Source organism: Electrona antarctica (assembly GCF_951216825.1).
Source record: "Electrona antarctica genome assembly, chromosome: 22".
NCBI lineage: Eukaryota > Metazoa > Chordata > Actinopteri > Myctophiformes > Myctophidae > Electrona > Electrona antarctica.
Window position 1 is genome coordinate 25,526,120 of NC_136805.1, and position 27,707 is coordinate 25,553,826.

At 43.4% G+C, this 27,707-nt stretch overlaps 2 protein-coding genes across 2 annotated transcripts in view; one reads left to right on the plus strand and one right to left on the minus strand.

Moving 5' to 3' along the window:
- Positions 1 to 2,217: 2,217 nt before the first annotated feature.
- On the plus strand, positions 2,218 to 18,933 carry sh3bp1 (SH3-domain binding protein 1). Its single transcript, XM_079492730.1, has 18 exons — positions 2,218 to 2,438; positions 4,801 to 4,843; positions 5,266 to 5,370; positions 6,906 to 6,994; positions 7,489 to 7,600; positions 7,840 to 7,916; positions 9,218 to 9,308; positions 9,441 to 9,509; positions 9,664 to 9,754; positions 10,021 to 10,157; positions 11,244 to 11,355; positions 12,146 to 12,227; positions 12,746 to 12,826; positions 13,041 to 13,154; positions 13,648 to 13,745; positions 15,102 to 15,264; positions 16,463 to 16,812; positions 18,323 to 18,933. The coding sequence occupies exons 1-18, from the start codon at positions 2,389 to 2,391 to the stop codon at positions 18,922 to 18,924; spliced, it is 2,466 nt and encodes an 821-aa protein (XP_079348856.1). The 5' UTR covers positions 2,218 to 2,388; the 3' UTR covers positions 18,925 to 18,933.
- Positions 18,934 to 20,714: 1,781 nt separating this feature from the next.
- cdc42ep1a (CDC42 effector protein (Rho GTPase binding) 1a) overlaps positions 20,715 to 27,707 on the minus strand; it is a gene marked incomplete at its 3' end in the record, with an annotated part of 11,220 nt that continues 4,227 nt past the window's right edge. Inside the window, exons 2-4 of the mRNA XM_079492731.1 lie at positions 27,003 to 27,657; positions 23,837 to 24,902; positions 20,715 to 21,442 (exon numbers count right to left, since the gene is read on the minus strand). Coding sequence (XP_079348857.1) covers positions 20,715 to 21,442; positions 23,837 to 24,341 — 1,233 coding nt within the window. The 5' untranslated portion in view covers positions 24,342 to 24,902; positions 27,003 to 27,657. The remainder of the gene's footprint in view (positions 21,443 to 23,836; positions 24,903 to 27,002; positions 27,658 to 27,707) is intronic.

The following is a 27,707-nucleotide window of genomic DNA, read 5'->3' on the forward strand; positions in this document are numbered from 1 at the left end:
CTTCTTGCTCTTAATTGTATTTTCATTGTTGAATTGTTAGATTAGATTAATGAGTGACTAACAAGCCAATTAACTATTTACGTGCCTTCTCATTGCAAGTGCCTATCAATGTTGAATACTATATTGATGTGATGTTGATGTATATGCTATGTAGCCTTGGGTAGCTAGCCTTCATCTGCCGTTGCAATGCATATTGTTGCAACTTGCAACCAGTTGCATGACCATTGCAGGTCAGTGCAGTTGTTGTATTCTGTTGAAAGTGGTTGTGGTTGCAACGAGATACGAGTTATGTTGCAAATCATTGGTGTGGACTCTGCTTTACTCTACTGGAAATGGAAAATCATTGAGTGTTAATTTTTGTTCTCTTTGACTAGCAATTAATTGTGCATAATTATGTGCATTTATTCTTTGCCAGTTCCCACCAGGCTGCAGCATTTGACAAGGCATCAAGAGTTTGGGAGGTTAGAAGTACAGAGCCTACAGTTTTATGTCTTGTTACATTGTTATAGTCCGGCAGCCGACAGGCTTCTTTTGTTTAAAGTGGGAAATTTGGTATATAGCCTTTTTTTATTGGCCTAAATTGTCTATATACATACATTCATGAATCCACTTGCTGACCGGCTGTCAGTATTGGGCAATTGTTTTAATAGGGGTTTCTTGTGACCCTACCATTAACATCCTATGGCAGGCAAAACATGACGTCTATGGCTGTTTTTAGCCCAAGGAGTGTATTTGACGTCACATCCTACTGAAAAAGCAAAAGGAAAGTTTGACATTTCACAAGAAATGTCACAAGAAACCCCTCTAAAAGAATTGCCCAATATGACAGCCAGTCATGATTATGTATACAGTAAAAGAATTGCCCAATATGACAGCCAGTCATGATTGTATGTATACAGTAAAAGAATTGCCCAATATGACAGCCAGTCATGATTGTATGTATACAGTAAAAGAATTGCCCAATATGACAGCCAGTCATGATTGTATGTATACAGTAAAAGAATTGCCCAATATGACAGCCAGTCATGATTGTATGTATACAGTATAGACAATATTTTAGGCCAATAAAAAAGACTATATACCAAATTTCTCACCCGTCCACCTCGGCTGCTGGACTATTAAGCCAGTTTGCAAAACGCCAAACGGTGTGCCTTGACTGAGACAAGTCCAGGTCTGCCTTGGGATTTATTTTGACAACCACACAGTATTTCGGGTCTCGCGAACATCGGGTGACCCAGCCGTGGTGATCAAGTCCCAGTAGCTACCCTCGATCAGACCCACTAGGGAAAGACCAGGGCCACACAATCCGTTGGGAACTACTCTGCCGGGACTGGGAGGCATAATTCTGGCATGTGGAGGGACTAGGCTCTGTGCGTTGACTCCTGTCCAGGCCCCTCCTACGTCTCACCAGGTCCACTCCTGCCCTCACCAGGTGCAGCCAGGACCTGTGTTGCACCAGACCTAATCTCTCAACAATAGAAGAAACAAACGGCAGGGGGGGGGGGGGGGGGGGTATTGATAATAACCTAAAATATAACTTTCAACTTGGTGTCACTATATCACTTTTTGTCCTGTAGTTGTTACATTAAGTTGCATTATTTACAATCTAATCTAAATATTAAGTTGATTAAATAAATGATGAAAAAATGGAATGTGAATTAAAGCGGGGAGATGCAACACAAAAGCCTGTCTTTGAAATTTGTTCCAAGAACTAACTGGACAGTTTGAGCTGAAGTTCTAAAGAGAAGGCTTCTCACACTAAAGCCCATTTGCCCGTAGCCTAGCTAATGCAATTTAACTTTCAATAGTTTCCTCTTTTCACATCCTTGTTCTTTTGCTTTTAGTATTTTAATGTTTTTTGAGTCAAGCGACACTACATGAGAAGGAAATTATAAAATAGTTTACACAGAGGTAAACCAGAAAAAAATAATTCATATTTCCAGGTGAGAAAGACGAGGAAAGACAATTTCATTAAAATAATTAGCCTGTCCTAGTCCATTCACAACAAAGTTGAGAGTAGTGAAGGAGAAATGGCACCACAAACTGAAGTGAATCGATACTGTGGTGTTGGTTTACATTCATTGCGACTACCAAAGTACCTCTCTTCCCTTATAGCTCACACTGCATCTACTTCCTCATTCACTGGTTTGTGTGAGAGACTCATTGGGGTTGCAAAGCATACTTCTGAAACAAGAAGGGAAACTATTCTGTTTGTATCTCACTGCACTGGACCTTACACCATTCGGTACTCACGCACCAAACGGGGAGATCGATTCCTGGGTTTCACCCCCCCAATGAAGTTGTAAGAAGAACCTTGTGACTGAGGAGGATTTGGGGGAATAGGTTACCCACTTTGGACTGCGAAGGGGATTTGAAGCCACTGCTAGCATGCAGAAACTGTCACTGAGCATCCTGAGAGCCAAAGCCTCTACTGGAAAGTGAGTATCATGTCAAAGTTCATGTAATCATTCGGTTGGATGGCAAATGTGTATTTTTGCATTTATATGAAAAAACCTTTGTACTGCTGTGGGAATTGTATGAGTTTTTACTCTGTAAGGATAAAGGTTTTCAGTTTATATTTTTGAGGGGTTTGTTTTCAATGTTTGTTTTAAAAACGCCATTGACAATGAAGAGAAATTAATGTTTGTTTCAATGTTTGTTTTAAAAACACCATTGACAATGAAGGGAAAATGTATGTCATCTTGTCCCTAACACAAACATTAAATGCTATTAACAATAAAGAGAATTTAATGTTTGTTTTGACACCGTTTGTTTTACATCATTACGTCACCTAATCATAGCTATAACGAATTCCCTCCTCGATGTTGTAAGATGATAAGAGCGCACCTCACTTTTTATACAGTATCGATATAGCCTATAATGTACATGAGTAAATACACAATACTGTATGCATTAAATTAATAATCAACTTTTATCTTATTTTATTTTATTAGCAGCAGAGTAGTGTGAAGTATGAACTGTATAGGAAGGAACTGTATAAGGAACTGTTGAAATGGCATCTGACAGTTTCGGTTATGACTGTTGAGCTGTGAAGATAAGATAATATCTCAGCAGTTGTCACAGACTCATGGCCCCTCACCACCAACAGATAAAGATAGCATTTAGGTCAGGTGTAGCCTACTCTAGGTAGACATAGTGAAATGTACTTCTTGCTAATATCAATATCTAGTGTTCTTATTTCTTATTGCTGTATTTGTGTGACTATCATTCTGGACTCATCATGGTATAGTCTAAAAATAAAGGTATACTGTGTCCATCTGCAGCAGAAACATCGCATGCTCAACCAAAGAGCAGTGGCAATACATCTGCGCAATTCTAGATAATACATGAGTTGCACTAGTTTGTCCCTCTGATATGGGAAGAACTCATGCAACTAAGTACAAACATTTCTTTATAGTAGTGTCATGGGCATTGTGTAAAGAAGCATACCAATTACAATTTACTCTTAATGGAATTCCTGGTACCTGGAGGTGGACGTAACTGGTATATTGAAAAGTTTGGACTATAGTACAGTATATAGTATATAATACAATAGTAGTCCAATTCTATTGTAGTGTGTCACACACACACACACACACACGGTAACCTCTGTTTTAGTTGACATAAGCATGCAATACCTCCCGTGTTCAGGATGGCAATGTGCTCTTTGAGAAATAGAGAAATGCTCCTTTGTCGCCGGTACAGGAGAAGTTGAAAGTGATAGAAGGGCATAAATAAGGGAACTATAGCTTCTTGTTCAAAGATGCTGGGGGTGTATTTCTCCCCCAGGGGGTTTTCAAAATGTCAGATGTCAGCTTCATTAGAAAAATCAACAGCACCTTTGGATGTGCTGCAGATCAGATCATATGACCTGCCAGTCAACTGGGCTGGGTTTCCGTTACAGCTTGTGCCATCTTTGGCATTTCACATTTCTGCTTCTCTCTGTTTTGAATATTGTACTACAAAGAAAGTACAAGCTGCAAAAAGGAAAAAAGAGACACTAAATAACAAAATTACATAAAATAGAAAACAAATTGTAATTAAAATATAAAAACTAAAAATGTCACCTTCATAATAACAGATGGTAAATGGTAAACGGTGCATTTATATAGCGCCTTTATCCAAGGCGCTTTACATAGATGGTGCATTACATTCACCCATTCACACACACATTCATACACCGATTGCGGCGGAAGCCATGCAAGGTACCAACCAGCACATCGGGAGCAATTTGGGGTTCAGTGTCTTGCCCAAGGACATGTAGACAGGAGGAGCCGGGATTCGAACCGCCGACCCATGGATCATTGGACGACCTGCTCCTGAGCCACAGTCGCCCAGATGGCTTGCAGGGCTATAAATTCATTCCTAAGACTTGGAGTCGTTTTGGGGACTAGTTTCATATTCATTTAAAAGTCCTGGCAGAAAACATGTACCGTTATTTAGAAAAATATCTCCACTTTTCCACGAGCTGAACACGAACAACGTACATTTTCTCTGGCGAGGGGCCCGGAATAAGTGCAGGAACGAACATCAAAACTTCCTTTAGTTAGCACAAATGTATGAGGCACACAAAATAGGTGGTGTGATCAATTACCCCACACCAATCGCAACACACTTGTCAATTGTGTGCCCCATACATTTGTGCTTCCCAAACATCGACTGTTCCCAAAGGAAGTTTTCATATTTTTAGTTCAGCTTTTCCTCGTGGAACATTTTTCCCTGACAGATCCAGCAACAATATTTAACATAACATGATCACAATATCACTAACATGAAATAACGTGACTTGATCTCCTGTAGGTCACAAGATGCCACTGACCTTCTTCCTGATGATCTGGTCATGGTGAGAGAGATCTTTATGTCAGATAGTTTTGCATTCATGACAGTTAAATGGCCCTAAGCCATAGTGCTAAGATCCAGTATGAATTTAATTGAATGTGGACAAATGGACACGATCATTAATTGTCTTTACTCTTTACGCTCTTGCAGTTAAATTATTACTGATATGGTTAAGGGTTCATGGGGCCCAATCCTGCCCTCATGGCATTGTAAGATGTTTGGATGCAAGAATGCGCAAAATGGCATAGCATAGTTTGTGTAATAAATGTGGTTTTACTGTATGTTTCTATTGTGTTCCTATACTGTTAGCTAAAATATACAGTACAGCATCTTTCTGTCAGTACTCCATTATCAAGCCATGCATTCATTCACACACGCACACACACACACACACACACACACACACTTGTCTTCCATGGATTCCAGGTGGAGCAGCGGGTGGAGCCAGCCAAGAAAGCAGCTCAGATCATTCACAAGAAGCTGCAAGCCTGCCTGCACGGTCACCAGGGGCTAGACACTGACAAACGCATGGTGAGATTCAACAGCTAATTACGTTTTCTGTTTATTTTTTATTACATTTTTTATGATCTGCTGGACAACAAATTTCAACATGAAGTTGATAAGATTGACAGCTTCTGTAAATTAGCCATACTTCTCTCTTTCTTTTTGCCAGCATAGGGTCTGACTGTGATTGTCTTTAGGTAGTGCCAACAGGATCTTTTTTGATGGTCCGGTGAGGCAGGTAGTGTGGACGGAGCAGATGTAGTTTCTCATCAGCTTCTCACAGCATTTGCTGACTATAGTAGAGGGTATGCGCGTGACATCATCATCAAACCCGGAAGTTATGCAGGAATGCCTACTGAGTGGCAAAGAACTACTTTCTGGCCTTGACAGCCCATACATCCAAACAGAAAAGTCCTATTTGATTGCATTAAACAACATTAAATAATAATTAACTCACTTTGCCTGTTGCTTTGCCACTCGATTTGCCACTCGATGTGCCATTCACTTTAAGCATGCGCATACCCTCTATTGGGGTGGGAGCAACAGGACTCCAGTCAGTCAAACATGTCACCTTGGATTTCTTGGCATTCTGGACCATTTTGGCCAGCCTACACACCTCCAGGAGCATGGGTGAAAAAATATGTATAACTTGTAGATGAACAGTCATTTCAGAGTAGCTGTCGATTCAGACAATCACATGTTTGTAACCCTGAGAGTGAGAGCAGACATGAGCAATTAGTTGGTTTCTTAAAAGTAATGAAACCAACTCTAACGTCTTTCTCTCTGTGTCTGTCCCTCTCTCTCTCTCTAACGTCTGTCTCTCTGTGTCTGTCCCTCTCTCTTTCTCTCTGTGTCTGTCCCTCTCTCTTTCACTCTGTGTCTGTCCCTCTCTCTTTCACTCTGTGTCTGTCCCTCTCTCTTTCACTCTGTGTCTGTCCCTCTCTCTTTCACTCTGTGTCTGTCCCTCTCTCTCTGTGTCTGTCCCTCTCTCTTTCTCTCTGTGTCTGTCCCTCTCTCTTTCACTCTGTGTCTGTCCCTCTCTCTTTCACTCTGTGTCTGTCCCTCTCTCTTTCTCTCTGTGTCTGTCCCTCTCTCTTTCTCTCTGTGTCTGTCCCTCTCTCTTTCACTCTGTGTCTGTCCCTCTCTCTTTCTCTCTGTGTCTGTCCCTCTCTCTCTGTGTCTGTCCCTCTCTCTCTGTGTCTGTCCCTCTCTCTTTCTCTCTGTGTCTGTCCCTCTCTCTCTGTGTCTGTCCCTCTCTCTTTCACTCTGTGTCTGTCCCTCTCTCTTTCTCTCTGTGTCTGTCCCTCTCTCTTTCTCTCTGTGTCTGTCCCTCTCTCTTTCACTCTGTGTCTGTCCCTCTCTCTTTCTCTCTGTGTCTGTCCCTCTCTCTCTGTGTCTGTCCCTCTCTCTTTCTCTCTGTGTCTGTCCCTCTCTCTTTCTCTCTGTGTCTGTCCCTCTCTCTCTCTGTGTCTGTCCCTCTCTCTTTCTCTCTGTGTCTGTCCCTCTCTCTGTGTCTGTCCCTCTCTCTGTGTCTGTCCCTCTCTCTTTCTCTCTGTTCACAGAAAAGGCTCCCCCTCATGATGCTGTCTACCAGCATGGCAGAAAGCCTCAATTACTTTGATGAACTGTCCTCTCAGGACTGTCCTATCAGGTGACAGTTTTGTTCTATTTTCCATCCATCCATGTTTGATAGATAAACATCCATCCAGCCATCCCGACAGAGTGTGTGTGTGTGTGTGTGTGTGTGTGTGTGTGTGTGTGTGTGTGTGTGTGTGTGTGTGTGTGTGTGTGTGTGTGTGTGTGTGTGTGTGTGTGTGTGTGTGTGTGTGTGTGTGTGTGGGTGGGTGGGTGGGTGGGTGGGTGGGTGGGCGCACTAGGGGCGGTGGTGGTAAAGTGCCTGGATGGGAACCGCAAGGTTGCCAGTTCGAACCCGGGCTCCCCCAGAGTTACTGTCGAAGTGCTAGTTGGTGCCTTGCATGGTTTCCGCTGCCATCGGTGTATGAATGTGTGGGTGAATGTAATGCACAATCTATGTAAAGCGCCTTGGATAAAGGCGCTATATAAATGCACCATTTACCATTTACCATTGTGTATGTGTGTGTGTGTGTGTGTGTGTGTGTGTGTGTGTGTGTGTGTGTGTGACAGAAATGTGTTGGAGGTGTGTTGTGTCACAGAGCAGAAACTGGCGACCCATCAGGGAGACTTTGAGTTGAAAGTGGAGAAGGACGTTTTAGAGCCCCTCAACAAACTCTGTGAGGTAACTAATGAAAACTGCATGTAAATCCCATTCGGTCCAAAATGGATGGTGGTTCTCTGGGGACCCATGTCTGCTATAGTTTTAAAAGTAATTTAATTTAGTTTTCTACCATTTCCACCTGGTACCTGGTCTTGTTTTGTTGCTCCTCCAACATGGTGGCTGGATGACAAACACTGTGACAAGGCTGTATACAGATTGTAATTACTGTCCTTTTATTCATTTACTTTTTTCCATTCTAGGAAGATTTACCTGAAATAATCAGGAATAGGAAACAGTTTGCCAAACTGACTACAGACTGGCAAAATGCATCTAACAGGTGGGTAATGCTTTTTACATGGACTAATTAAGCTAATTGTCTCCACCAGGCCGAAGGCATGGGGAGAGAGTATGTTTTGCACTCCGTCCGTGTGTCCGTCCTTCCGTCCGTCCTTCCTTCCGTCCTTCCGTCCGTCTGTGAACAGCTAATCTCCGGCACCGTTAACCCGGTCGATGCCAAACTTTGCACACACACTCCCTGGATGCCAACGATGAACCTCTGCCCCACATTTTCCAGAACGGCCTGTTATAGCGCCACCATGAGGCAGCTTTTCACATTTTCTACCTAAAACTACACCGATCTGCGTGAAACGTTGCATGCACACTCCCTAGAGGCCAAGGACAAACCTTTTACCTGCCTTTTCCGCATCTGCCTTTTATAGCGCCACCAGGAGGCCGACTTTTGTAAAACACATTTTTTGATATTACTCCTCCAGATTCTGTCCAAAAATCTCACAAATCGTTACACAGTATCTCTATGGTCATGTGCTCAAGTCGGATCTGTCTGATATTTCATATTCCATCCTAATTGCCTATAATTGGCTTTCACAGTTTGCAAGATTGCCCCGTTTTGAACAATAGCCTCAAATCATGAACGCAGCATGCAATTTACGTGAAATCTTTCACACATTTTCTTACTAGGCTGAGGAATATATCCCACCCTTTTCACATTGGCCTGTTATAGCGCCACCAACAGGTTGATTTTTGCAAAACACATTTTTGGAACAAAATGCCTCAAATCGGTACACATGATCTCTGTAGTCATGTGATCAAGACGAGTCTGTTGGATTTCTCAGATTGTACACTGATTGGCTAAGATTGCCTTCCAAAGTTTTCAGGAGTGGCCCGTTTTGTACAAAATGCTGCACATGTCCTGCTCATCCAGAATTCTATCCTCAGAGATGCTATGAGTGATCTGGCTCTGCATTTCCTCAACAAAATGAAGGAAAAAAAATTCTCCTAAACATTTTGCCAAACATCACACACACTCCTATCCTCCTGGTGGAGACCTGTGCCCGGAAGGGCACTTTTTCTAGTTATGAGCTCTTTCACTATTCGAACTCTTCATGTACTTCCCACGTTGAGAACTTGCCCCAAAAATAATTTCACCTACTCTTGTACACCTCTGTGTGTGTGTGTGTGTGTGTGTGTGTGTGTGTGTGTGTGTGTGCGTGCGTGCGTGCGTGCGTGCGTGCGTGCGTGCGTGCGTGCGTGCGTGCGTGCGTGCGTGCGTGCGTGCGTGCGTGCGTGCGTGCGTGCGTGCGTGCGTGCGTGCGTGCGCGTGCGCGTGCGTGCGGCTAGGTGTCAGGGTAGGTGTCAGGGAAGCACTGAAAAGCAACATGGACTGAGAGAGGATGCAGAAGAGGCCCGCAGGAAGTTTGACAACATCAAGGTTCATAGTACACTTATGGACTGCCTTCTCTTCAGTACATACACTACAGCATTTGAATCCAACAAGTACTCTGCTGGTGTTTTGATAGATAAACTACACTGTAAATTAACACTCTGAACCATGTGTCTTTAGGACCAGTACTCTGCTGATCTATATCTCTTTGCTTCGAAAGAAGATGACTATGCTAACTACTTCATTCGTGTGAGTTGTAAATATTCTCTATATGTTGTAATATTCTTATGTTTATTCCTTGCTGTATGTAAATTGTTTTTTGAACTTACATTTCTGTTTCTGGCTCTGGTTGTCATACATACAACAAATTTATCTCACACTTTTTTATCATTCCCTATTGTAGCTTTTGGAGCTGCAGGCCGAATATCACAAGAACTCCCATGATGTCCTCCATCTCTGCATCTCAGAGATAAAAGAGAACAGCAGCAACAAAGGTCCTTCAAAATGTCACTTTTTGTTATTGTCTTTTGTTTGTTTCAAGACAACATGAGGGTGGTTTGTTTCACCCTTTTCTGTTTTAATAATTTAATAAACAAATAACTAATAAACTGAACTAAAATATTATATTTTGAGGAAGGCCACCATTACAAATTACTAGTGTAATGTATGTATGCATAGTAGTAGTAATAATAAATAAATGAATATGAATTATAATAATAATAATAATAATAATAGTGTCTGAATGTGCATGTTTTAACAGATCCCCAGAGCTGCGTGTCTGACAGAAAGGTGTTTGGTGCACCATTACTGTCTCATCTGTCTCAAAACGGCACAGAGATCGCTGTACCCATCCAGGAGTGTGTTCAAATGCTGCTGAAAACAGGCATGAGGGAAGAGGTTGGTTATACATTAGCAACAATTATGTAGGTTTCTCTGCATAAATACACTCATATGTTATAGTTGTTAAATGTGACATCATAATGACTTGTGTTGTAAACAGCATTTAATTTGAAATGACGGATACAGGAAGCATGAAACGCAGGCCGTTTCTAGCATTTACCTATGGTTCCTAATCTAGGTGAAAGTATGAAGGAAAAGAAGAGGTCCAAAGTGTGGACTAGTTTCATACCTCAGAGATTTGCACCGTCAAAGTGTTTGCAAACTTTGGTGTATATACAATTTACAATTTAGGCATTTAGCAGACGCTCTTAATCCAGAGCGATTTACATTAGGCAAGAACAAAAGCATGGGAATACATCACATATAAAATGCATTTATCATGAAACATGCGTAAGCTACGTAACTAGAACATATCTATATATATGCTAATAGAATGCCTGCAGCAGTGAGGAATCAATCACACATGAGCTCTGCAGCTGTACTGAGGCGCGTCTTTGATATAAAAACGTTAATAAACAACGTACATTTTGGGAAAGTGAAAAACAGGCTTGGTTATTTGGTGCATATGGTAATGGCCGATGCCCGTGTGCAAATACAGATCAATTGCTCAGCCACTGAGGAGAAGGGGGCAATCCCGTTGTGAGGAGAGTTTTTGAGGACAGCCATCTCTTGAATTAGTCAGTCTTTTGTAAGTTCATTCCTCCCCACACACATTTGTGTGTTGTATCCTACTGACTCACCTGCCAGTGAGGAGCCCCCACTGGGAGGATATAGAGGCTTCGTCCTACTCCTCCTACTCCTCCCTGCTGACAGGTGCTGCCACGGCCCGTAGGAATAGGCCTAGATGCAGTGATTGTACACAGTAGATGTTTGACAAAGCCTGTAGATTCAAACCACCACAGTGGATTCGAGCCCACAGGCACTTTACCACTGTGCCACCCGAACGCCGCCCTACTTGAACATGAACTTGAGACACATTCATGATCTCACCATTCAATAGACTAGCCGTTTATCTCCTCAATGTCACATAATTTCCTCATCCTCAAGTATCCTTTGTTTCCCACCCTGCTTCTTCCATCTCAGGGTCTATTCCGCCAGGCGGCAGGAGCCTCAGTGGTGAAGAGGCTGAAGGCCAGTCTGAATGGAGGAACGGTTGACCACAGTGAGTTCTGCATGGAACCTCATGCAGTTGCAGGTGAGAGAGAGGGAGGTAGTAGGAAAGAGGAGTAGAACACATGCATCAATACTAATAATAATAATGGTTCAAGGTTCAAGTTTAGCTAATGTCACTTTGTAAATCCTGTAGCGTTTAGTGCGACGGTAGGTTGCATTTACTATGAAAACCTGCATCTCCCGTCTTAGTTAGTCACCCCACGCCTCCATATATGGTCACGCCTCGTGACATCACGCCTCCATATTTGACCACGCCTTGTGACAAAAAAAATAATTAGCCGGTATGAAAATGGGATGACTGTGTGATTGGATGAAGTGAATCATGTGAACGTGATGCTGAGGCGACCCAGGCGCGATGCTCATTTAATCCTGCGTGGAAAATTCAGTTTCAGCTGATGGTCAAGATGAGAGCTTTGTTGGAACTGTTAGAAGTGTTTTGCTCAGGGACACTCTAAAATGGCCTCTCTACGACTCTCTGCTACTAAGCTAGTAAACTCCTTTAAGAGGTTAATAAACAGTCTTTGATGAACAGGGCCCCATTAGCTACAACTGTGCTTAGACTTACATCATTTACATGCCGTACAACATCGAGGTTTCAAGCTAGGTGCTCATACTAAATAGCTGAAGCCATGTACTTATATCACTATCATTCACTAATCGTTTTTTGCATTTTGGTAAATCCTCACAGTTTTCATATATTTTCTCATGCTATTCCAGCCTTTGGATAGAATTAATTATTAATGAATTATTTTAAACACATAGAAATACCCAGCTATTCATACTGATGCCTCTCTCACATGATGTGTTTCCAGGAGTTTTGAAGTGTTACCTGAGAGAACTTCCTGAACCTCTGATGACCTTTGACCTTTACACAGAATGGCTCAAAGCCGCAGGGTGAATATTATTAATGCCTTCAGTTTTGCTAACTTTGTTTGGTAAACGTTCAGCCATGTGTATACATGTTGTGTATGTTTTTTTTATTTTTTTTACAGGTTTAACAGATTAAGCGCCACCAAGAGAAATCGAGATTTGTTTTATTGGGAATAATCCGGGGGGAAAAAATAGAATTAGCATTGTTTAGCATGTTTAGATTGCGTCCACGTAAAACGGCCAAAATCCTCACGTGCATGCATGCACGCCATTTTTATTTGCATTATGGCTCATAATTTGCTTAAAATACGATATCCGGGGCTTGATTAGAGATTAATTTGACTTAGATATGCCAAAAGATATATTCGCCCGGACAATCCACCTCCATTGCTCTGCTCTGAGACGGCTGACTTTCAGTTCCGGTTCAAACTGAACATCCGCTAGCTTTTTCCGCTGCTCGCTCAAAAACGTCTGGCACTTTTGAGCTACCGACCCCTAAAGTATTGGCGTCTAACCAGAGCATTTATTTGTTTTCATTTCAGGGAAAAAGAGCTGACAGACAAGTTGGAGCAATTCAGAGTGCTGCTGAAGAAGCTGCCACCTGAGAACTACAATAATCTACGGTATTTCATCTGCATTTGTCTAGCACTCTCACACCATGCAGGTGCAAAACCTGGGTCCTGAGTAGAGAACCACCACTGATTTTAACCTATTGATTTAATTTGTATTTGATGTCTTATACTTTGTGTTTAATGCCTTAATTGCTGCAAACTTCCCTTCTTAATGTCCCGTTTGTGACAAATTGAGTAGTGAAACCTGACCCCTCTCTCCCATCAGGTACCTGGTCCAGTTCCTGTCTCTGCTGTCGGAGCAGCAGTCTGTAAATAGGATGAGTATGACTAACATTGCCATCGTCCTGGGACCCAACCTGCTCTGGCCACTCACTGAAGAGTGAGTAGATACTGTCTACTTACTGTTCTTGTCTCTCCATGTCAAGAGGACTGTCAGGATCCCTGATGTAATGTAACAAATGGTTATGGTTCAGTAGTATATACCACCAAACAAAGAAAATGTATTTGCAATCAGCTTGGGAGAATCTATAATTTCTGACTCCAAGCATCAGATCAGTCAACATTTGGCACACATTCCATGTACATAGGCCAATATGTCAATCAGTCCTGGACTCATGGTGGTTGTTTTTCCATGCCTGTGTGGCTCTGGTCTCAGTCTCACTGCAAGGGAATTCCATCCTTCTGTTGTTACTCCATCATAGCAGCACATTCTTTATAAGTAACCATTGTCTTTCTTTCCTGGCTCTATCTGACCAGCTGCCTGTTGCACACACACTCTCTCTCTCTCTCTCTCTCTCTCTCTCTCTCTCTCTCTCTCTCTCTCTCTCTACTAACCTACTAACCTACTAACCAACTCCAATTCTCTCTCCCAGGGAGATATCGTTGGCTGACATGGCATCTGCCTCATCAGTTCAGGTGGTTACTGTGATGGAACCTCTCATTCAGCACTGTAGCAGTCTGTTCCCTGAAGGTACTACACACATCAGCTTTGACATTTAAAAGAGCACCGCACGGCAACAAGCAGCACAGCATATATATATATAGATTTACTAGATTAGGAAATAAACTTTTCTTACCGGCAAAAGTATCAGATGGTCTCCATATTTACTCACCAAAGATTGTATTTTACACTGGGTCCTTACATATATGTTGCTCTTATCAGTTAATGGTTAATAACCGTTAACAAGTTTTGATTAGCAGTTATTTTGTATAACTTTTTGTGCTCTTGTGCACCAGAGAATGAGACATACCTGGAAAGCTATGTTATTATAGTAGTGTGCCTCCTGGTGGAGATTAGTTGGTTAGTGCTGACCTAGTTGCAATGTCTCAGGTTTAATTCCAGTCAGAGCCATGTCAACACATGGCTCTGACTGGAATTAAACCTGGCATGTCTTTTTCCTCTCTTCCCACAGCAGACGTCTCTCTGCACTCTACTATCTAAAGACAAATTAAGCAGTAAACAATCCATAACAATCCCTAAGATTAAAATATTTATTTTCTGATAAGGTATGCACATGTGCTCTCTTGTGTTTGGGTGAACATGAAAGTTGATCCATGAAGTTCTCAAAGGCATGTTGATGAGTAAACATGGCCCGACTACTTCAAGAGACTTGCAACAAAAACAACCATATCAGTTTCAGCCACATTACAAGCAGCCAACAGTAAGGCCTAAAATATCGGTCCCATTTTAGATATATGAAGATGCTTCACTTTCTCCTCAGATCAGAATATCAGAATATCTTTATTGTCATTGTACAAGACAACGAAATTGATTTGCAATCCAGCTCAAGTGCATTTAAAACAAGACATAATACTCTATATAAAAAACATACATTAAGACATATTTCACAGTAAGTCCCTTTAGTCCATAAAGTGTCAAGTGTCAGAGTTCAAGTGTCAGTGTTTAGAGCCATGCCTGCTCTGGGGTAACAACTATTTTTCAGTCTGTTCATCCTTGCATTGATGACCTTATAGCGCCTCCCTGAGGGCATAAGTTGCAGCATGACCTGGGTGTGATGAATCCTTGAGGATGCTGTTGGCTCTTCTGCTACAGTGCCTCTTGTAGAGGTCCTCCAGAGATGGAAGAGGACATGCCATGATCCTCTGGGCCGTGTTTATAACCCCCTGAAGTGATTTTCTTTCTGCCGCCGTGCAGCAGGAAAACCACAGGGAGATGCCGTAGGTCAACACTGACTCGATGGAACAGCTGTAGAAGGACAGGAGCACACTCTCCATTAGGTCTACTTTCCTCAGCACTCTGATCCTGTGATCATAATGTGTCAGATAAGGGGGAGGGTGAATTTTTGTTTCATCTTATCCTTTTCAGAGGTGTCCTTTGAGATTCCAGAACTTCCAGAGAGCCCGATCTTGTTCCAGCCTGTGACTCACAGCGAGTCCCCAATCCCTGAGAATACTAAAGTGAGGACCTCCTCTTCTTCCTCAACTTCTTCTTGCTCCTCCCATCATCCTCCTCTCTCCAAGACTAACAGGTAACTAGCTTGTAAGGCTAGGTTTATTCTTATGTTCCATAATGTATTTACCCATTATGGTGAAAAGAAGACTATTTTAAGTACTGTACCTCTAACGATAGAGATGATCAATGGTAATTATTAGTAAAACTACAATTCACTGTACATTTATTGAATAGTCAAAGTTGTGACTGACACTGACCCATTTTCAACCGTATCTTCATATAATTAGCCCTTCACTAAATCCCACCCCAAAAAGCGATTGTCCAATGCCAATCCAAATAGTTTAGCAACGGTTGCTATGCAGGTCAAGCTTTCTTCACTGCTAACGTGCCTATTGGACAAGGATGGGTTGGGGAGGGACTTAGTGAAGGGCTAATTAGTCCTCACTAATGCTCGAAGCACCATTTCCATCTACTCACTCTGTTTCTCAAAGGTGGGATATGGACAGTTCAGAAACCATCATCAATGTTGATTCCAAGCTAATAGAAAATATTGTCTTTCTCGTACTGGATACTTAAAGAGAAGCCATTATTCTATTATCAATAAAAAGATTATGCAAATCAAAGGGGCCAAATCTCGCCTTTGAAACACGAGTAGACAGAAATAGCCTAGTGCTAGCCCAAGATTTAGACTCTCGTAGAGTTTTTTTCCGATTCTGACGAATCTCTCTACGAGAGTCTAAGCGGATCACTGCCAAATGCTTGCCCAGGGCGAACGTTTGTGCCTCAAAATCACTCTTACCTTGTACAAATGCAAAATCTAAACTCCTGTATCCTTTGCCCCACTTGTCCGGTGGGTCTTTGGCAAACAATTACACAGCGTACAGCCGTAGTTTTCAATAAAAAAGGTATTTTGATCCACTCTATCCATACTCTGGCTCGGAATAAGAGTGATTTTGAGGCACAAACGTTCGCCCTGGGGGCAAGCATTTGGCAGTGATCCGCTTAGACTCTCGTAGAGAGATTCATCAGAATCGAAAAAACTCTACGAGAGTCTAAATCTTGGGCTAGCCTAGTGCCATCTTATAATGAGCAGTAGTGAGGACCAAGCTCATGATGCTATGTAGTGTATTGATATTTGTCTGAATAGTTATATATTGCTGTTGTGATCTCTGAGAATGTAAAAATGTACCCTTACAGGTCAATCTTTACACAAATGAACACCGCTAACACATCTAATTTGAACTATTTCGTGTTTCTAATGTCTCTCCTCTCAGCACCACCTCTCTGGACAGTGGGATGGGATTCTTCCTTGTGAAGTCGTCTGGTTCTATGAGTCGTAGTGCAGTCACCACATGGGACAACCCAGCATCTGACCCAGCTGTACCAACCTATCCCAACCAAACAGCCACCAACCCATCCTTGCAGCCTCTCCCCAGTGCCCCCCTGGTTTCGAACCCTTCTACCAATGCCAGCAACACTGCGGCTCAAACCCCGACCCCAACTCCCAGAGCAGCATTAGCACACTCCCGGAAGTTGAGCTTGGACCCGAGTCAGCTGGGGCGCATTTCTGAGGCACCAGTACAGTCCCCTAAAGCCACGGTGAACATCAGTACACCCCTCAAACGTAGGTTGATAGATATTGAGTTCTGATCATCTATCATTACCATTTTATGTTCTTTTATCCTATTCTTTTATCCTAACCGTGGCCCCTTTGTTCATTCTGCCTGTCCTCTGTGCATAACTTTTATTTAGCAGATTTGAACAGGAAACACATTTGAAGGTGTAATGTGTTCCCTGTTCAAACCTGCTGCTAAGCCAATCAAGCAAAGCTATGTGAAGATTATCAGTCAACAAGAAACGGGAACAGTATGCCACCTTCTGGAAACTATGACTACAGACTACAGTTATGCACAGAGCCCATTATTTGCACATGTGCAGGACCTATGGGTGCTGGGTTAATTTATCGGCAGGTGTTTCAAATTGTCTAATTACATGTGCTCTCCTCTTTATAGTAGAACGCTCTGACTCAGAAAGAGAGCTCATTCAATGGTGCAAAGATGTGTGTGAAAAGATGTGACCATTCTCATGCTTTTTGTCCTCAGTGGGTAGGTACATATCTTGTAATGGTTTGGTTTGAAGCTGATTTTTTAACTTGTTCCAAATTGAAATTGTTTATTCATATTTGGGCTGATGGGATCTGTAGTGTCAGTTGCAGTCTCAAGTCTGCACATAGTTTGAATGCCATATTCTATAATTATAATTCTTCATTCATTCTAATCTGTATCTTAATTTGTATCATTACAACTTGCTAGAGAAGCAGGCTTTGTTCATATTTCTCTACAACACTAAAACTCAACACTTATATTCTCTCACAATCATAAAGTATTGCTTTCTCAGACTATGCATACATGGAGGAAAATAGAAAAAAAAAACATTACCGTGTTCAAACAACCAGGAAATGCAAAGGAAACAGGAAGTGCCACACCACTGACACAATATGACCTTTACTGACGCAAGTGTCATCAATCAAACTGTTGTCACTTCCTAACTGCTAAATTATTTTAGTAATGGTTCTTTTTGAGCGGTGCAGCTGCTCCAACGCAGAGCTTTCTGTGTGTGTGTATGTTTTCGTCATAGACGAAATTCATCATTTTGTCATAGACTAAATCAAGTCGACGAAATCAACACTGGACCACATCACCACTTTTCAAGTTTCAACCTATTTTCTTATAATTGATCTTCACTAATGTTCATGATAAAATAAAATAAAATGTCCTACTCGGTCTGTGTCTCAGGGCTGTGGGTCTTCCAGTGACATCATCGTTAGGCCGTTTTTTTTTCTTTTTTTCATTGTGAGAAGTTAACGATGGCATTGGCATCCATTATCGCATTTCAACTTTTCAGGAATAGAAAGCCTGCAGTTTCTATTAGCTTGGATTCCCCATTGATGATGTCACTGGAAGACGGGTTTCTGAACTGCCCACAGCCCTCCTCTGAGACATAGATGAGGACAAATTATATGAGGATAGGTTGAAAAGTGGTGAAGTGGTCCTTTAACAATCTTAGCATAGTGTAGTGTAAAATCCCTTTTAAATTGTTTTGAATCAAAACATTGATTTCTTCGCCCTCCACAGCGAGCAGATCCTTCTCCCAATCCAAACGTCCGGTCCAGCCCGGTGAGCAGGTTCTGGTGCAAAGACCCAGAGCGCCTGTACCTCCCTGCAAGCCCCAGGTCCCTCCTCCACCTCACACCACTGCAGCCCAGAAGGCAGACACCAAAACCACCCCCGGGCCTCCAGTGCCTCCACCTCACACCACTGCAGCCCAGAAGGCAGACACCAAAACCACCTCCGGGCCTCCAGTGCCTCCACCTCACACCACTGCAGCCCAGAAGGCAGACACCAAAACCACCTCCGGGCCTCCAGTGCCTCCACCTCACACCACTGCAGCCCAGAAGGCAGACACCAAAACCACCTCCGGGCCTCCAGTGCCTCCACCTCACACCACTGCAGCCCAGAAGGCAGACACCAAAACCACCTCCGGGCCTCCAGTGCCTCCACCTCACACCACTGCAGCCCAGAAGGCAGACACCAAAGCCTCTGTCGGGCCTCCAGTGCCTCCACCTCCAGTCCGCAGGAATCCTACCATCAGAAAGCCTGGCGTCAGACCTCCAGCCCCCCCGCCCCCGCTTCCTCCACCTCCAGTGCCCAAACAGGTACCATCTGTTGTGCAGTGAGGTGAGAGACATAAACTCTACTTACGTACAATTATGGCCTCGGACATTTTCACCACCGGCAGTAATTTATTGATTCTTGTTGGACTCTAAAAGTATTGAGGGGGACTGTTTTCAACTTTATATGGTTTTGGGGTTCATTTTATTTTATTATACCCAGAATGTAATTGCGTTCATTTGGTGTCCCTTGTTTAAATTAGAAATGTATCAGATGGCTGAAATCCATCTGGTTTATAAGCTATTTAAGAAACTTAAAAAGCCCTGAAGCTGGTTTCAGGTTTGAAAATCATAAACATTGAACATTGCAAATTGGTGTAAAAAAACAAAAAACTATTGCTAATTCAAAATGTCTTTATTGTAAATTCATATCATTATACAACAATATCATTGGTATTGACTGCAGCATATTGTATGTAATTTTGTACTGCTTGTGCTCTTGAGTACACTGTTTTAAGGGCCGGGCTACACTGGGCACGGAATGGGCGCCTCAGCGGTACGCTGCCACTATTATCAACGTGCGGTGCGCAGGTTGTGTGTAAGCTCCGCGCGTGAAGCTATGTTTTTACGCAAGTGCTCTATTTTTCCACTTGTCCTCGGCGGTTATGCAGCCCTTCGCCTCGCCTTCAGAGGACAATTGACGAATTGTCGATGCCGCCACCTAGCTGCGTACGGTTCCATTCCGTCCCCAGTGTAGCCCCCCGTAAGGAGGTCAGTCACTTCACTTATAGTTGTATCAAAGGAAATATATGAAAAAAGCAACATGGCATTCAAACTTCATGTGTCCATGGGTTATCTATATAAAAGGACTTGCATAATAAAAAATACATCCAAAATACATGGACAGTCATATGGTCCGAGATTGAATTACCGGTATACAAATTGTTACTTGTCATGTCTCCTTTGCCGGCAATTTACATTTGTACTCGTATTGTTTCAATTTCATATTAATATAAACATATTTCAATGGTGGATGTTAGTTACAGTCTTACTTCAACAAAATGCATTCTGAGATTCCAGATCCCACAATTATTCTTAATCTTTGCTTTTTCTTTATTATAGTTTCTGCGAAAGCAGCTTTTGAGCTTAATACGATAGTCTCTTTATCGTATTAAAAGGCCCACTCAAAATCTTTACTCCCACACCTCTCTCATGTAACAAGTGTTGATTTTCTTTGTCTGTAGTGTGTTCCTGAGTGATAAGAAGCGGTGAGATTTTGAAGTGACACTGAAAGGCTGAGACAATTTGAGCGACCCTTTCGTTTGCCCCCGATTTCCTGTCTGAGCTTCAAATAGTCACAGGAAGTTGTGTTTTTCTGAGACTTTTTGCCTTGCCTGGGAGAGGAAGTCGATGCAGAGTGTAACTTATATAGCGAGTGATGGGTTTCATAACTTCTGTGTGGAGTGATGTTATTAGTGTCCTGCGTGGGACTCTGCGTCTGACCACTTTCACTATCCTGTCACTTCATGTGCCTCTGCTGCTCTTTGTTTCAGTCCGGTTTTCATGAAAACTTAAATAAATCTCCACATCCTCTGCCTATTGTATATTCCATGTACTCATTTACATACATTCAACAATAAAAAAAGAAGTCTTTGGAAGCTGGATTATATAAAACAGAGTGCCTCCATGGAATAGTATTGACATCAGGACCTGATGGTTTTCAAGGTAAGCTTCCTATACGGAGCCAGCCTCAATTGCTGCAGAATGCATTACAGTTGACTTGGGTGGAATTAATTCACACAACATATAGGCCTAAGCAAATTTGGCTGTAAAACAGCTCAGGTTCAGCTCTCGGTTCAGACTTTGATTTCCTCTTCATCATCCACGTAACTGTAGGACATCTTCTTTGTCATCTCGTTCATAATCACCACCTCTGAATCCATCCTGTTCTGCCCCTTCGAGAGTCCTCCGACCCCGTGAAACCTCTCGCTCACCATGGCCTTGCCCATCCCCATCCTCTCTCTACCGGGGGAGCCCATGACTATGTCGGGGACCGGTCCTTGAAGAGGGTGACCCCCTCCGTTAATGTCCACCATCTTCCCCACCTCCTCCTCCTCCTCCCACTCTGCCCCGTATGGGCTCTTTCTGCTGCCGCAGTCCTCCCTGAGCAGCGAGTCCACGTAGGAGATGGTGGCGGAGTCCATCTCAGAACCCTCATTGGTAAGCCCACACGCCGACCCCGCCTCCTCCACTTCCCAGGCGTGGCAGGCCCCGTCCGACTGGCCGTCGGTGCTGTCAATCAGGCCGAACACCTCGCTCATGAGGGAGGGTCCGAGGTCGAAGGTGAAGGTAAAGGTGTCCAGGGAGGTGAGCGAGGGCAGGGAGTCGGAGTGTGCTGTCATGCTGGCAGTGACGTGTTCAGAGGTCACCATCGGAGTGGAGCAGGTAGACAAGATGGCGTCGGTGGCGTCTGTCAGTGACCCGCGGTGGACATCGGGAGAACAGGAGGTGGAGACGGAGATGGACGGCTGCTGGCGCTCCGAGCGGGAGAGACGCGGCAGAGTGACAAAACCAGACTCCGGACCTGAGGAGAGCAGGGATACAACGTAAAATATGCAGCATAGTATACGATACGGCATACGGTTTGAATTTCACTTTTTCATGTCACGTTGTAACCTAATTGACTTTTAATTGTCATACCTAATTGTACATGAGAAATTGATTCATAGTGGTGGAATTAGAGATAAATACATCTATTCGTCATTTGCCTGGGTCCCCGGACGGGCCGGACCCCACTTTGAAAACCACTGGTATACATTATGAAATAATATAGCCTAATAGTAAGATTAGATAGATTTGCTTGAATTCCAATGACCTTTGCTGCGTGTCACTCCCCGTCTCTCTCTCTCTCTCTCTCTCTCTCTCTCTCTCTCTCTCTCTCTCCCCATGTCCTGCCTATCTACTGTATACTATCAATAAAGCAAAAATCACACCCATGTGAAGTGAGGGGCGCTCTTATCATACATCATCTCATTCTGGCCAATCACAGTTTGCGTCCTCGCTTTTGTCTTCAATGTTTGTGTTTACACACTTTTGTCTTCAATGTTTGTTTACACAGACCCTCAAAGCTGGACATAGAAGGGGCTAGTGCCCCTCATAAACAAACCCCCAAAATATCTTCATATAAAAATATATTAAAAGTAGGATATTGATAGAAATGTAACATGATGTCAAAATAGAAAATTAATGATTTCAGAGTTCAGACTCACAGTTTTATAGGGCCTATTTGTAATTCTTGAGACAGAGAGAGTGCATCATTGCATTGCATTCCTTGCACTGTCCAAGGCATTCCAGCAGAGGACAGCATAAAGCTATTATGCTCTGGAACAACCATTCCATTTAGATATGGTAACAAAACGCAAATAGAAAAAAAGCAATATAGACCTCATAATGGGGAAATGTCTGTGAGTCGAGGAGAAAAATATGGATGTGGGGATCTGATTCAGGAAGGAGAGAGAAATTAGCCTGATTTGTACAATGGAGCATAAATTTCACTGGTTCTCAATGTGGGGTCCCTACCAAACACTATTGCGGTTGTGAGCTTGTAGATCTGCTATTTATTTTTTTAATGTTGACAAATCTTCTCTGATGGGGGTCCCTGGCACAAAATCTTTTCAGATGGGGGTCCGTGGCTATAAATACATATCAATTCCTTGACATGATGTGAGGTTGTGAACTCCTGAGTCCTCTCATTCTATCTGTGGCATGTATATTCATTCTTACTTACTGCTGCCCTCATGACCCTGCAGATGCCTGCCACAGAATGTTTGTAAAGTGGTTACCAATGGTTTCAAGCAGCATGCCGCCATGTAGAAGTGAAGATTAAAAGAGAGATTTAACTGTTGTTGAGGAAGAAACAGATGCTGAAATGTTACTTCAAACCATTCCTGCTCCTCATGTCTGGTACCCACTCTCCAAACATTCTATGACAAGCTTAATCGTTATTTATCCAAAAAGCTTATTTATTTAGTTTAGCCTCATTAGAGGGTCAAGGCAATAGATAAGACATGTATTATGCCAGTGGGTCAGAGAGTCAATTAACTTTATCGCTGTAAAAGTAAGCTGTGTCGGGGCGCCCGCTGGCCAAGCGGTCCAGGCGCATGCCACATATAGGCTTTGGCCTGACAGCGCGTTGCGTGTTCGAGTCCCGTTCATGACGACCTTTGCTGTGTGTCTATCCCCTTCCCTCTTTCCTGTCCATGTTCACTTGATACTATCAATAAAGGCAGAAAATCCAAAAACAAATCTAAAAAAAAAGTAAGCTGTGAAAGGTTTGCAAGAGTAATCGTAATATTACACACACACACACACACTAAACAACACAACAATAAACAGACAGTACAGACAGACACAGCCATAACGAATGTCTGATTTGTACGGTTTGGTATGTATGGTTTCTTCGTTTAAATGTATTTAACAACTATGTAAATCAGCCATGAACACGTTCGCACACACACACACTTGCGCGCGTGCGCACACACACACACACACACACACATATGTGGTATTCATGCCGGTCAGTCTCTCACACATAGTGTGGTTCTGTCTGTCTGGACGTGTCTCTGTTATCACGGGGTGTTTGACAGAGTGTGAGTTGTGCTGATTCTGAGCCAAGGCGATTCATAAGGACAGCTGAGGTTAACTCTGTCTAAATCACTGATGAAGGCCAGCCAGCAGCATGTGGGTTGCTTAGTCATTTGCCTAAATAACTGGCTATCTCAGGAGTCAGGATGCTCTCACAGGGCGCAAGATAAAGAGGAATGATGTGTTATATTACATATACTGAGCCATATAAAGTGTGTGTGTGTGTGTGTGTGTGTGTGTGTGTGTGTGTGTGTGTGTGTGTGTGTGTGTGTGTGTGTGTGTGTGTGTGTGTGTGTGTGTGTGTGTGTGTGTGTGTGTGTGGCCCTATACCTACCATAAGAGCACCTGCTCTCCCCCACTGACGAGCTCGGTGAGTTGGGGAATAGCACTTTGGCAGTGGGACTCCCATTAGGCAAGTCCACGTCCAGTCTGGGGAGGGAGATGGCATTCTTGATGATGGGGGAGACTGGAGGGGGCGGCGGGGACAGATCCTTGGCCAGATCCTTGGCCGCTGTTGTCCTTGGACTCGCCCTTGGACTGTTGTCCGAGGTCTTCCTCACGTGGCGGAGCGTCCGCGAGAAGAACGCCCCGATCTTGTTGTCGGGCGCGGTGTTAGAATCCGTGTCTCCGTTCCCATTGGCCGTGGTTGGCCCATGGTTGCTGAGGAAGGACGTGTCCCCGAACACGTCTCCGCCGCGGCCTACGTGCATTGTGTGTCGGAAGTCGCCCAGAGGAGGGCTGATCATGTCCACTGTGAGATCGGCTTTGAAGCGCCGCTTGCTGGGAGAGTGGGTGACCAGGCCTTTCAGCCCTGACAGCTTTCCCTGAAGGTTCTGCATGGTCACGATGGGTGGAAAGATCTGAGAAAGTGTCTATATCTCTTAAAAATCTGCCTCTCTCCTGTGAGGTACATACATTGTATGAAGCTTGTCTGTTTTTGCTTTTTATTTTCAGTCCCAGTTCATGACAAAGTCCTTTGACGTTTCAATGGCCTCACAGAGGTTTTGTCTCCAAATTATGGACCTAAAAACATGTACCACAGTACATAAAAAAATTTCCAAGATCCAAGTTCGCGAAACCACAATTTTAAGAGTCTGTAAGTTCATGTAGTTCACTCCAGCAACTACTTCAGTTCGAAGTACTATACTGCTATCATGTGCAGGCTGATTTCAATCCCACTTTTTGTAGTTTGCCATTACTCATAGCCAGCTGAATTAAGCGAAGATAAAATACAGAAGGCAATGCAGCTCAGTTTTCCAGGAAGATCGCTGGGTAGTTTGAAATGTGGTCAGAGAGCCTGGTTCGCCCCAGTTGTTTCGGGCTTTGGCTTTGTCGACATCAACTCAGAAATAGGTCCAAGTCCAGCTGCAAACAGTTCTGTGGTCGCTCCCTGGAACCATCTATTGAAACGGGGAAATGTATATTATTTATCTTAAAATGTTGACAGGGATGGTATTTACTTTTAAGGGATATTCAGTCAAATTTGTCAAGTATGCTGTGATTGTTCTATGACATGGCTTTGTCCTTGAGGCCTGAGGAAGATTAGCCTCAGTGAGAGAGCCTGACAAGTGACATTACTCTATTTTCAAAATTGTAGTTATAAAGTAAGTAACCTAACCATGTTTTGTTGTTTTTCTTATTTGTATTTTTTCGGAGAAAGGTTAGGTCTGTCTGTCTGCTGGTTCTCAAACAATTCTGCGTACCAAAGTCCATTGGACTGGAACCATCTAAATTTAGAGTACACTAGCTCCCCTGTCACTGTACTATGGAGCAACAAACTTATGTCTGCTTCATGTCTTATTAAATAAGGGTGGATTCTCAGGGTATTTTCTGTCTCCACTACTTTTTCCAGCGTCTGGCTATGATATGACTGCTTAAAGTTGGTTTCCCATTTCGCGGAAAGGTTTTTATCAGGGTTTAAAAGCAGGCCGGAGACATTCATTCAACAAGCGCAGACCGTGTTTACAAACACACAAAGTATGCTTAGTGAGATTAAAAAAAGAACAAAAGGTACATGTGTATTTTTAGCCACAAAACTAAGTGTAATGATAAGAAAAGTCCATTCGCCAGTCTTTATTTCCACCAATCTGCTACTACCCTGGGAGTCGACGACAAAGGACAAATAATGAGCCCCTTTCTCCTTTGTTATTCTTCAGGAGGAGAGTAATGGATATCCTGGTTCTGAAATATTTTGATAGCATAATGGCACCCCTGATGAGAACCTCTTGTTCTCTTTAAAACATTTCCAGTGACTAGCGGCTAACTGTCGGTAGGCCTCCCACGCAACGCACAGAGAGCCTGATCCGGCTTCATTAATGACCTAGTAGACCTACATGTGGTCTGTTAGTCGGAGGTTGCGTCAGAACTAAGGCAGCCCCTTCTAATTTAATGCTGACCACAGTCCCAGACCTCTGCTCTCTTTCTGCCTGTCTTCCACTGGATGTCTGGCTGAATTTTTAAGCACGAGCAGCTGGGAGGTAGAGTCTGGGAGGAAACACACCTCATACACTGAGGAGAGCCATATCGGACAGCTCTCAAAGGGACACTGGGGTCTCGTATAGTGAGGTGTGATATTGAAGCTGAGATGGTGTTTGGCCCGAAGGGATCAAACCCGAGTTGTCATAAAACCCACAAGCTAAAAACAACAGTCTCAGAAAACAATACTTGAACGCTAACCTCCTTTTACTAGATAGTGGAGGGTTCTTTAAAATGTACGGTTATGTCTTAATGTGTAAATGTACATTTACATGGAAACGTCACAGCAGCACTGAGGTGCAATATGAAAAGTGTTTTTTTCCCCAATTCCGTGTGAGAGCGTTTCTTTTGTTTTACTTTGTAGTGTTTTTCGCTCAGCGCCTTCCCAACTTTGGGTTTTGGATGTGCATGTTGCAAATGTTGCAAAGTCCAGTCATGTGCTATGACCTTTAAAACACACAGTATAGTTATTGCCTAAAGTCTCAGACACCACCATAAAGTTCACGATGTCAATAGTCTGTCTGACGGTAACGAGAACAAACAGGAAATGTCTCCTGTGATGGTGTAGTGCTTAAGATCCCAATCTCTGGACCCACATGTATCCTCCACTGGCCTGAGATCAAGACCCTTCTCTTCTTCACCTCCGCCATGCTCTCTCTTAAAGCTGCACAGATTACAGTCTCAATAGAAAGGAATAAAAAGAAAGACAAGGGGGAAAGCACCAGACTGCATGTCATCGTTTTGTGTTCTTTTTAAAGGGATTGAAATCTGGGAACATGAAAAGCATGGTGATGTCCAGACATCACAAGGCTCTTCATCTCCGCCAGATATAACACACCACCAGCTGGAATCACACCGATGCACAATTACACAGTATTTTGTCCTGTAATTGTTGGGAAAGGAAGCCTGTCTGTCCGACAACATCGAGTGACTGGACATGACGAGAGACGGCTCAATTTAATTGATAAGCAACAGCAGCGTAAGCTAAACATACACAGTACCAGTGGGAGCCATTAATTACATACCTCAAAGATCTAACAGAAGGTCGTGGTGATTTGTCTGTCTCTAATTCCGTTGCAGTTGGCAGACCTTTGACCACAACTCAAAGGAGGGCTGAGGTGGAGGGGTTGAGGGTGGGGTCCGCCCCTCGACTGTCTTGTGGCCAGTTGCTCCTGGGCAACCAGTTTTATTCCAGACTCATTGAACCGAAGCGTTGCTTCATCCACACAATAATGTCCTAACCCGACCCTTCTTTATCGTCTTCTTCTCTTCTCCCCAACCTGGTCCTCTGTGATCAGAGCCACAGAGCGTGCACCCCAGGCAGGTCCTCTGTGATCAGAGCCACAGAGCGTGCACCCCAGGCAGCATCAGATAGAGACGGGTGCTGTAAACGCCCTCCTTTAAACCATTAAAACGGTAATACATTGAATTTATTGTAATCCCGCCGACTGTCTGCTGGTCTCCTGGTGAGATGGAGAAAAGATAAGGGGGCCACCTCTCCAACAGGGAGCGATGGGGCGTACCCTGGATTATCCCCCCTTAATCCTTCAAGGCTTCCAGTGCCTTTTAGTACTTGGGTCTCTGGGGTGGGGGGGACGTGTTGATGTCCCCCTTCCTGGGTGGGTGGGTCTTGGCTGATGGTGGGATGGTAATGGATCTTCAGGACTCGCTGATTTCTGTCTGCAAAAAGACATTGAGAGAGATAACATTATATGTTGGGATGTATTTTT